The sequence below is a fragment of the Sinocyclocheilus grahami genome, unplaced genomic scaffold, assembly GCF_001515645.1.
Source record: "Sinocyclocheilus grahami isolate Dianchi unplaced genomic scaffold, SAMN03320097.WGS_v1.1 scaffold133.1, whole genome shotgun sequence".
In the NCBI taxonomy this organism is placed as follows: Eukaryota; Metazoa; Chordata; class Actinopteri; order Cypriniformes; family Cyprinidae; genus Sinocyclocheilus; species Sinocyclocheilus grahami.
Window position 1 is genome coordinate 1369107 of NW_015505312.1, and position 12213 is coordinate 1381319.

Sequence of the window (12213 nt, forward strand, 5' to 3'; positions counted from 1 at the left end):
GACCAATCTTGTGACAGGGTACGTCAAAGCTTATAACGCAAGTGTGGCCCCATTTAAAAAAAAATTACACATTTGCGGACATCATAATAAGAAAAACATGAGACCACTTTGGCTTTTAAGTATTTTTGTACTATAAAAAGGTGGTTTATTACAGAATTATGGAATAATTTTTTTTTAAATTCAGTAGCACACTGCAAATGATTGAACTGCACCTGAGATCCGTGGCCATTCAAATTAAACAAAAGTGATCAAAAAATAATAAATGATTGACTGTCACATTTTATACTTAGGTAAAAAATGCATTAGCCTAGTGAAAAAAAAAAAGTAAATTGATTTAAACCAAATATTTTATACAAGAAAAAAAATGATCAAATGGCTACTTTTATTACATAATATACAAATTAGCATAAAGCACAACTATATTTTGTGACTTCATCACTTGCTAATTTAAACTACTTCATAAGATAAGATATAAAACAGCTTGACTGCATTTAAAACTAAACTAACACACTGATTCTTGTGAAAATAAATAAATAAATTGTGCCTTATTTGGTATGTACGGTTTCTTTTTTCCAATTGTTTGTAACTCGTTTGAGTTTTACTTGACAAAAAAAGAAATATAATTATTACAATTTATTTGTAACAAAGTTTTAAAAACTTAAGCTATTTCCTAATATGGTCATCTAGGGTAAATAAACATTAATATACATTAGCATTGACTTCATCTTCAAATGGCCACTGCATCAGACTATCTTTAGTACAAAATATTTAATGCTAAATGCGTCACGCTGTGAGTTTGAGCTTCATTTGCTGCTGGCCGCTGTGACATGGGTCCCCAGCTGTGCAGGGTGGTGTGGCGATGGTGCCCTCTGTTGCTAAGAGTGAGGCGGTGCAGGCGTGGTTGAGGGAAGAAGGAATGGAGGCAAGTATAAAAGAGGAGAAGGGGAGAGAGAGAGAGAGATGGAGAGGGAGGAGTTCTACTCATCGCAGCCCAGCAGCTCCATTCGCAGGGTGATGCGTTCATGCCACGCCCATGGCAGGATGCGGACCAATCGTGCGTAGAAGGGGGGCTCGAACACGTTCTTTTTGTGCACGTTGTTGTCGCTGTTGCCAGGGAAAATCTGCAGGTGAAGCAGTAGGAAACAAAGATGGGGTGAGACAAGGACGTGACAGACAGATGAAGCAGAATATACACAAGATGAGCGGCCAATGCTGTGGCCAGTTGAAAAGATGTGGGGGAAGTTTGGAATCTGTTAAACGAACATTCTGTCATCGTCATGTCATTCCAAACCTGAAAGACTTATTTTATTCTGTGGAACACAGTAGATTATATTTTTTTGTCCATTTATGAATGACAAGACAACTTATTGGTCCCTACAGACTTTCAAATATGGACAAAAAACCCTACATTTCCTCAAAATATCTTCTTTTATGTTCCGGTTTTTTTAGTTGAGGAAATATCCAAAGATTTGAACTTTTTTTTAATAAAAGCATATTATGGAGGTTTCATAACAAGACACAACATGATTGATAGGCCATAAGTATCTATTATATTCTTTATTTGTTTCTACAGTTGAAAACATGAGGAAACTATTTCAAGAAATACTAAGGAAATGCATCTATTCTAAACAATCTGAACACAAGAAGAGTGCTACAGTATGAGGCATTAAAAAATGACAAAAGTGTTAAGAGCACACTGAATAAAAATTACAAAGTCAATGTGTCTTTACTGCAATGAAAACAACTCTGAGAAAAATCAAATGCTAACATCAGTACAGAATCCATACCAGAGAAAATCTAAATGCATGCAGCCTAAATGCAGAGATCATGCTGGATTATTAGAATATTCTTCAGTGTTTGTTACCACTTCAATTCTTCTCAGAAAATATCTCAGAGAAATACTGCCCATATATTTTCTCCTAAAGCTCTATTAATATTAATTCATATTAATACTCGTATCATATTGCACAAGCCCAAAATTGTAAATTTATTCGAGTGGATGGGTTGGGGGGGAGGGGGGTCACAATGCATCATTTTGAAAACATTATGTAGATTGGATGGTCATATCAGAGATTCAGTGCCACCGTAAAAATTATTCTAAATTAGATTTGCACCCATCCTGAATCTCATTATGCGACCAATCTTGTGACAGGGTACGTCAAAGCTTATAACGCAAGTGTGGCCCCATTTAAAAAAAAATTACACATTTGCGGACATCATAATAAGAAAAACATGAGACCACTTTGGCTTTTAAGTATTTTTGTACTATAAAAAGGTGGTTTATTACAGAATTATGGAATAATTTTTTTTTAAATTCAGTAGCACACTGCAAATGATTGAACTGCACCTGAGATCCGTGGCCATTCAAATTAAACAAAAGTGATCAAAAAATAATAAATGATTGACTGTCACATTTTATACTTAGGTAAAAAATGCATTAGCCTAGTGAAAAAAAAAAGTAAATTGATTTAAACCAAATATTTTATACAAGAAAAAAAATGATCAAATGGCTACTTTTATTACATAATATACAAATTAGCATAAAGCACAACTATATTTTGTGACTTCATCACTTGCTAATTTAAACTACTTCATAAGATAAGATATAAAACAGCTTGACTGCATTTACAACCAAACACACTGATTCCTGTGTAAATAAATAAATTGTGACTTATTTGGTATGTACAGTCTTTTTTCCAATTGATTGTAATTGAGTGAGTTTTATCTGACAAAACGAAATAAAATTGTTACAACTCATTTGTAACACAATAAAGTTCTAAAAACTTAAGCTATTTCCTAATATGGTCATCTAGGGTAAATAAACATTAATATACATTAGCATTGACTTCATCTTCAAATGGCCACTGCATCAGACTATCTTTAGTACAAAATATTTAATGCTAAATGCGTCACGCTGTGAGTTTGAGCTTCATTTGCTGCTGGCCGCTGTGACATGGGTCCCCAGCTGTGCAGGGTGGTGTGGCGATGGTGCCCTCTGTTGCTAAGAGTGAGGCGGTGCAGGCGTGGTTGAGGGAAGAAGGAATGGAGGCAAGTATAAAAGAGGAGAAGGGGAGAGAGAGAGAGAGATGGAGAGGGAGGAGTTCTACTCATCGCAGCCCAGCAGCTCCATTCGCAGGGTGATGCGTTCATGCCACGCCCATGGCAGGATGCGGACCAATCGTGCGTAGAAGGGGGGCTCGAACACGTTCTTTTTGTGCACGTTGTTGTCGCTGTTGCCAGGGAAAATCTGCAGGTGAAGCAGAAGGAAATAAAGATGTGGTGAGACAAGGACGTGACAGACGGATAGGGGGGGAAAAAGCATAATGTACACAAGATGTGTGGCCAGTTGAAAAGATGTGGTGGAAGTTCGGAATCTGTTAAAAGACAATTCTGTCACCGTCATGTCGTTCCAAACCTGAGAGACTTACTTTCGTCTGTGGAATGCAAAAGATGATATTTTGAGGAATGTTTCAACTTTTTTGTCCATTTAAAAAAAACAAAATTTCCTCAAAATATCTTCTTTTATGTTCCACAGAAGAAAGATAGTCATACAGGTTTGGAATGACATGAGGGTGAATAAACTGACAGAATTTTCATTTTTATGGGAACTATCCCTTTAAGTTTTATAATAATTGACATATCTGGCATACTGACATATTTAATTGATCGGTATATTGATATAGAATTCACAGTTCCATATTGACATACTGAATTCACAGATCCAAAAAGTAGACCAATGCTGAGCACATAAACATCGTAGAGTTGTTTTATTTTATTTATTATATGCTATTATAGTATGTATTTATAGTTTGAAATAGCTTTCATTTTAATTTTTTTAAGTAATTTAGTGCTTTTGACATTTTTATTAGTTTTATTCTTAAACTAAATTATTTATTTATTTTTACTTTTAGTAATTTTAGCACTTCAACTTAAACACATTTTATTTCAGTTATTTCAATCAAGGCAATATTTCTTACATTTTACTTCTTAAATTTCCTTTTTTTCCCCAAGCTTTTCAGGAAATATTTATATTTTATTTATTTTTTTGACAATTTTTAATGGTTTAGGTTAACAACATTGAAAACCGGCACTAAAACATACAAACAAACATAGTATGAAACATAATATTTAATCAATATTTCAGCCATTAAATTTTACTTGCATTATAATTGGCCATTCCAGCCAATCGGATTTACATACTAATTACTGTTTACCTATATAACCAGGACATATTCAATGAATACTATGTTTGCATGCTATGTAGGTCCTCATCTTAGCCCACCTCTTCCCCAGCACCACCTGTCTAGATCTGCTACGGGGGATCTTCCTCTCTCTAGCTGCAGCATGTTTCTTTTTCATTTTATGATCCGAACATTTAGCAGAAGCAAAGTTTTTCCATCTTATACTAATTATTTTTATATTCCATCTTTTACTATTACTTTAAATGTTTTTTAACAAAAACAATTTTATTTAATAAAACACTGATCACAGCCACTAAAACATAAAATCGTCAGTTAAATCGACAAAGATTTTCAACCCATTTGTGTTCCGAGTGAAACCTTTCATTTGTAGGTCAGGATAAGACTTGATTCAAAAGGAACTAGGTAATTAGGGGTCAATTTTGATTTCAATTCAAAGTGAGGAATCAAATCGTGGTTAAAAACCAACCTTATCCGTTTTTGTCTTGTCGTCTTTGAGTATGGTCCAGTACTTGCCGTCATCACTGTGAGCCACTTTAAAGGCGGAGACAAACTGCACGTTGCCAAAGTCTTTGGCCCCTTGCGTGATGATCCCTGTGATGCGCTTTGTTCTGAGCAGGTCCACCTAAAAGAAAGAAGAAAAAAAAACAACTCAGCAAGTGGTCTTACATAAAAAAAACTGGCATTTAGTTATTATGATCCATGTTATGACAGATTCACTACTGGCCTCCAGATAATTGCGTAATTGTAAGAGGTTTGCTGTTTGTAAATGATAGCCTCTCAGGACAGTTCAGATTGAAAATCAGGGCGATCTGACTGCGTTCAGCCTCTGAAAGGTCATCCAATGTGTAAATGTGCTAGGATCCCAAAGCAACGATCAAGAATGAATTCATTTCCTAAGCAAACACTGCCAGACGTTAACAGAAGGGAAGACTTCAAACTCATCTTGGACAGTATCCAGGCAATACTCCCGCTTAATAAAAATGACTTTGGTTAAAGTTGGAGTGATATATACACTATTGTTCAAAATTTGAGGTTAGTAAAAAAAAAATTTATTAAAGAAATTAAATTTATCATGGACATTAAACTGATCAAAAGTGACAGTAAAGACATTTATAATGTTACAAAGGATTTCTACTTTAAATATATGTCACTTTTGTTTCACTTTTTGTAAATGTATCACGATTTTCACAAAAATATTAAGCAGCTGTTTTTAACACTGAAATTAATAAATTGAAATGTTCTTGTGCAACAATCAGCATTTCAGAATGATTTCTGAAGGATCACGTGACACTGAAAATTTGATGCTGAAAATTCAGCTTTGCATCAAAGGAATAAATTACATTTTAAAATATAATCAAATAGAAAAGAGTTATTTTAAATTGTAATGATATTCCATACTATTATTGCCTTTGCATTGTCTCTTTACAAAATTTAAGACTACAGAAAAATACAACTTCATTCAGTTAAAGACTCACTCCAGATGTTACACATTATTGTAAATGAGAATTACTTCAGATATTTAATCACTTCACAGGCTTACAAGTTTGTCATCTCACCTGCAGCCACTCGGAGTGGTTATTGCTGGCTGCTGTCCAGGCGTTGGTCTTGCCCTGCTTGTCCAGACGAGCGTAATGCGGGTGCCAGGTGAACGACTCGATCCCCCAGGTGCGAAAAGTGCTGGAAGCTGTCATCTGCCTGTCATCGATCAGCCGTGACTTGATACCTAGCAGCTCGGAGCAACCTGTCGTGTTCAAATACACTGTGAAGTGAGACAACAGAAAGAGGGAGGGGACGGGACAGGAAGTGGCAGAGAGATGGATGGGAAGCATGTCAGCACAAGCGGCACAAACCACATCAGCGCTGAGCAAGTTTCATGCAGGTGAGCAGGTGAGGCAAGACGCTGTGTGTGATGGGGTGTGTGTGAAGCGCATGCTGGCAAGAGCCGGCGGTGTGTGAAGCGTGCTGTGATGGACAGCCTGAGAGACACAGATGGAACAGTGAATGAAACATTGACATCTGCACCATTTCAGTGATTAGAAATTAGACTTTCATGTAGGGATGCATAATATAACGTACCATATCGCCTGATATTGGACTTTTTTTAAAATTATTAGTATAATTTACTAATAATGATACTAACTTTAAAAACAGTAATAATTTAATAACACTGATAAATGTTTAATCTCAAAGTGAATATCTATTGTTCATACTGTACATTATAATATTGAGATGCCAATTGAGATCATAATTGTATACAGTGGTTTAGTATATTATTATAATATTAAACTAGTTATGTTTTTTACATAATATAATATAAAAATTGGCCAATTATATAATTTATACATTAATTTTAGTTTTCTAATTCATTATGCAGTTTTTATTAATTAATTAAATTGTATACATTTTTTAAAAATAATTTTATATTTATTATAAATAAACATTATCATTTTAAAATAAATTGTATAATTATTCACTAATTTATTGGCCAAAACATTAAAATAATTATCAGTTTATCATATCAGCCAAAATATTCTAATGTATCAGTGCACCCCTACTTTTACGATATGAGAATAATATAATAAATGTAATATAAAATAATATTTTAAACAAACAATCAAAAAAAGGCTTGATCTTTCTTAAACGCTTGCAGAAAACAGGAACGAAATGTACTAAGCAGATACCACAAAATGTGTTATTATTTATTTGTGTATAATTATTCACAAATTTATAATGTTCATTTATCAATGTAAATTATTAATTCATTGGGGAAAACATTAAATTAATTATTGGTTTATCATATCGGCCAAATTTTGTTTTAATGCATCAGTGCATCCTTATTTTACGATATGAGAATAATAATATAATATAATATTTTAAACAAATAATCAAGAAGAGACTTGATCTTTCTTAAATGCTTGCAGAAAACAAGAACGAAATATACCAAGCACATACCACACAAATTAACCAGTGTTGTTCATCATCACTATATGCAGCTCAGAACTGTGTCAAATGTGCTAAATAAGTCAAATGTCTGAGAGGTTTCTGCTCAGAACGTTTACTGGCTAGAGTCCCAGTTTGGGAAGATGTGACTTTGTTCCTTCAGCTAAACAGGCATTAACTTTACCACAAACGAAGACGAGCAGGAAATTGTGATGTTGCTTGCTCACTTTTTCTTCCATAAAACCACAGCATATTCTAGTGGAGTTGTTTTGTCTTTTGGCTTCCATAAATCTATTCTTAAGAATGTATAAACATGCAAAAATATCACTGGGACTTTACCGTTGAGTTCACAGCCCACCAGCTCCAGTCTCAGTGTACAGGCTTTACGGCACACAACAGGAATGATTCGTATGTACTGAGCTATGATTGGAGGATCGAACAAATTAGTCTTTGTCCCATCATTGTCCATATTACCAACAAAGATCTGGAGAACAGAAATGAATACAATCATTACTATTGACAACTACATCTGACCAAAAGTGTTCGCAGTTAAACAAACACCCAAAAAGTTCAAACCAAAATGGTCACTAAAAAAATAAAATAAATAAATAAAAGAGAAAAATTAGTGAATCATCACCACATCTTTGCTCTGGCCCTCAGGTCTATACATGGTGTAGGTTCGCCCATCCAAACTGGATGCCACCTTGAAGGCTTTGATGAACTCGGCTGTGCCCATGCGACTGGCACCCTGCGTAATGATGCCAGTGAAACGCATCTTCCTCTGCAGATTGATCTATCATTAAAGTCATTAAATTAGTCATTTTTGGGCTCAGCACAAATAATATTTGAACTCCAAATATGTATTTAACCAGTAAACCAAACAGATTCGTTTTACCTCGATCCAGGGGTTCTTGTCGTGTGTCGCTGAGGTCCAAGCATTAACGAGTCCCTTGTTATTCAGTCGGGCCAATTCAGGCCCCCAGCGCTGCAGTCCCAGAATGCCATAGTACACAGAAGAGGCAGAAATCTGAGACTCGGCGATCCCTCCTCCTTCCATTCCCAGCAGAGAGATGCATCCTGGGAACCAGAGCCAGACATTAACAGATATTCAAGCGCTCAGGAGACAAACAGGCTTACTGTGCGACAGACAGATGGATAAACAGTGTGATGACCGCATTCAGCACACAGTGGCTACATCTCTCCTGTGAATGAAGTCACCAAATGAAAAGCCAAATATGTGGAGGAAATAAAGTGAAAAACAGTTTGTGGACATGTGTACTGGCAATGTCCTACTTACGCAGATTGCAGTGCTTTCCCACATAGGGGGAGGGACATTTACAGGTGAAATCGCCATCAAGATCTCGACAGGTGCCTCCATTCTGACAGGGCTGGCTGGCACAGTCATTCACATCTGTGGGAATCATAAGGTTTCTGTAAAACTCAACAAAACTGGTCTGGACAAGCAAAACAGCTTGTCAAAAATAAAGCACTTTTCTTTACCTCTAGGTGGCAACATGCAACTTCTACAATGGTCTGAGGTGCATGAAGATAAAACAAAGATCAAATTCTTTGCTTCAAAAGCTAAAATGATCTAATATACATATTTATTCTGCAAAATGGTTTCCGAATGAAGTTTGTAATATGAAATATCCTTTAAAGTAATGTATCGGCCATAATAAATATACAAACACATTCTTATTACTTGAATAGTTTTTTAGTTCTGATTCCCTCAACGATTTCATTTACGAAACTTGAGTCTCTAAATAAAACTTTATTAAATATATAAATACATTTTATAAAATTATTCAATTGAAATTTATTTAAATTAAATAAAAATCTCTTTATTAAAAGCACAAAAACTCAAAGCATCTCTCATGAATATCACTTAATTATATAACAAAATCAAACCAAGAGGCATTCTTTTTAACCAAGAATTTTTTTTTAAATGTTCAGATTTTAAATAATAAAGTATTAAACAATATTAATTACATTTTGTAATGCAATGTCATTAAAATTTTTAATGCAGGCACTAAAGTGTGCTCTTATTGTCAATATTACTGCATATAAAAGTAAAACAAAATCTAAAAAAAGGAAATATAAAGAACAGAGAGGGAAAGAGGCAGATGAGGTGGTAAAAAAAAACTTGCAGGTTTGTTATATATATATATATATATATATATATATATATATATATATGGTTTAATATTTGCTTTTACAACATAAACCATGCTGTCTTTTTTAGATATTGTTTTTATGGTATTCATTTGTCCAAATAGAGTATTTCATTTTTACTGTAAATTTTGTTTTGCTATACAGTGATGACTCACTACTCAATATGAACTACATGTGCACTGAATTCATACAATCCCAGCTGTATTATTTGGTTTTGACAGCTACGTGAAGAACTGATCATGGTTTTTTCTTAATATTCAGTCTTGGAAAATTGATGTTCCGAGAAATGTTTTCTCATCCAGTTAGAGATGTACCACTCCGTTAAATACAATAACGTTTGTCCAAATTAATGCCAGAAATACTTGTCATAAGGTTTTCAACTTACGATGGTGACCCAGAATTGAGGGTGCATAAAGGGAACCCACATATGACACCACAATCTCTGCATGACTGGATCTTTACAGTCGTTCATTAAGAGGATATAGGAGGCTGAGGCAGACCTGCTGAAGTTTCTAATCCACTTATGAGCAACAGCGCCACGTCAGATCACCAACATGTTCAAACACAAGTGTGTCAGAATTATTAAAAGGTCAACATGATGATGCAGAGCAAGGGTGTATAATGGCCCTCATGTACCTGAAGGGCAATATATGTTGTGGGGGAAAAAATATTAAACAGAGAAAAAAAAGACAGAAAGACTCTGCAATAGAACATTCCAGGAAAACTGAAGGAAATCAGTGTGATTATCTGGTGTGTGCAGATGGAGCGTGACTGGGTGTGACCGGTCACAGTGGTCCAGTGCCAATGCAGTGCTCAGACATACTGACACACCTCCAAACCTCCAGAGGTCAGCGAGCAATACTTCCCTATAAGTGTTAAGAGCGGTCACTTTGTGCTGGACTGTATTGATGGGAAGTTCGGATCATTTTACTAACTCAGACCTTTGAGTCTCATTCAGCAAAATGAACTAATCTTTTTTCGAGTCATTTTGTTCATTTCGTTCATTTTAGCAAAATATAATTAAAATGTTACGTGTTACTTCCCCAACACGTCTACTACTTACGCAAACGTTGACCACACTACAAACAATACAAATCTATAATGCTATAAGAAACAGAAAAGATTAATTCATTGTTTACCAGGGTCTTCAGTCAATGATTGGCTCACCTCATCTCTTATCTGACAAGTCTTCGGGTTTGAGTCGTTCGTTCATCACGTGACAGCCCCATAAACTTAAATGCAGTCTGAGTCGGAAAGAGAAAATTGATTAGTTCATCTCTTGAGTCTTTCGAATCGTTCGTTCTTTTGTCACGTGACGTGACAGCATTGGATAGAGAAATTAGTTAATTTACAAGCTTTCTTACAAATGGGTGCATAGTTATTATTATTATTATTAACATTATTATCATTATTATTTACTCTTACAGTTACGTGATGCGTTTCTGGTCTCAAATTGTAGCTTTTTACTTCTTACAGTTTATAAATGTGTGAAATTCTGTCATGATGGTTCTTTTCCATAACACTGAATGTTGTAACAAAGGTAACAAAGAGTAGGTTATTATTATTAAGTCTCTTTCCGGCTCAGACTGTATAGTTAAGCTTATGGGTCTGTCACGTGATGAATGAACGACTCAAACCTGAAGACTCGAGAGATGAACTAATCAATTATCTTTCCGGCTCAGACTGCATTGGTTAAGCTTATGGGGCTGTCACATGATGAACGAACGACTCGAAAAACCCGAAGACTCGAAACAGGTGAACTACTTGACTAATTCCAGTACAGAACCTATAGGATGTTGCGCATGCGCGACTGAACAAATCACTCCCAGAGACGACTCGAACTTCAAAATGAACGAATCGTTCAAGAACGACCCATCACTACTGGACTGAGCTAAAATGACTGCTGGATGAATCGGAGCTTCAAGCTGCATTTTTTGCATAGTCCATGTATCCTCTATATTCATAAGAAAGATTAGTACATTGATTTGTTTGGTTTTACCACAGAACATCACTAAATTACGGTGGCCCTGTAGTGCACAACACAACGAAATCTCTACAACACAATGGAAACAAGCCACAACACAATGGAAACAAGCGGCAACACAGTGAAATTAGCACAAAACAACGAAATTAGCACAACACAATGAAATGAGCACAACACCACGGAAACAAGCTGCAACACAAGATTAGCACAATACAATTAAATTAGTCCTGTGTTGTGGTGATTTTGTTGTGTTGTGCACTACTAGGCCACCGTACTAAATAGTTCCCGAAAGTATGTCAGCTACCCAGATGCAAACTGCAAATGTTAACACTGTCAACTATGTTAAACCACTAACAAGCTAATTAACGTTTTTAGGAGTCAGATATCGAAAAGCATTTAATGGCAACCTCCCAAATGCTAACTGCTAATGCTAACATTAAGCATTAAGCATAACCTTGCAGAAAAAAAACAAAACAATAGACACCATTACAAAATTTGTAATGGTTTTACTGGTTATAATGGGACTTGTATTGGTTTTAATGGAAACTGTAATGGACCCTGTCGGTCTCTACTGGTAATTGGTCACCTTCTATTGGTGGTTTGTTAAAGGGGTCATATGATGCTTTTTTAAAGATCATTATTTTGTGTATTTGGTGTAACAGAATATGTTGACATGCTTTAATGTTCAAAAAACACATTATTTTTCAAATACTGTACATTATTGTAGGTCCTCTATGCCCCGCCTCTCTCAAACGCTTCGTTTTCTACAAAGTCCCTCCTTCCGACAAGCGCAGTCTGCTCTGATTGGCCAGCTGACCCAGTGCATTGTGATTGGCCGAACACCACAAGCACTCGTCGGAAATGTAACGCCCCTTACCATAATCACGAGCTTCATCTTTCAAAATAAATGAAAAG

The 12213-nt window shown here is 35.5% G+C and overlaps 1 protein-coding gene across 2 annotated transcripts in view; it reads right to left on the reverse strand.

The window, feature by feature from the left end:
• Positions 1–1548: 1548 nt before the first annotated feature.
• The window catches only part of LOC107590831 (lactadherin-like), a 27839-nt gene continuing 17174 nt past the window's right edge, over positions 1549–12213 (reverse strand). The window contains exons 4-10 of one of the 2 annotated variants that reach the window (XM_016279748.1): positions 8440–8553; positions 8038–8219; positions 7780–7935; positions 7482–7626; positions 5759–5943; positions 4669–4824; positions 1549–3247 (exon numbers count right to left, since the gene is read on the reverse strand). In XM_016279748.1, coding sequence (XP_016135234.1) covers positions 3104–3247; positions 4669–4824; positions 5759–5943; positions 7482–7626; positions 7780–7935; positions 8038–8219; positions 8440–8553 — 1082 coding nt within the window. In that variant the 3' untranslated portion in view covers positions 1549–3103. Of the gene's footprint in view, positions 3248–4668; positions 4825–5758; positions 5962–7481; positions 7627–7779; positions 7936–8037; positions 8220–8439; positions 8554–12213 lie in introns of both variants that reach the window. The other variant, XM_016279747.1, reaches the window with a different exon arrangement.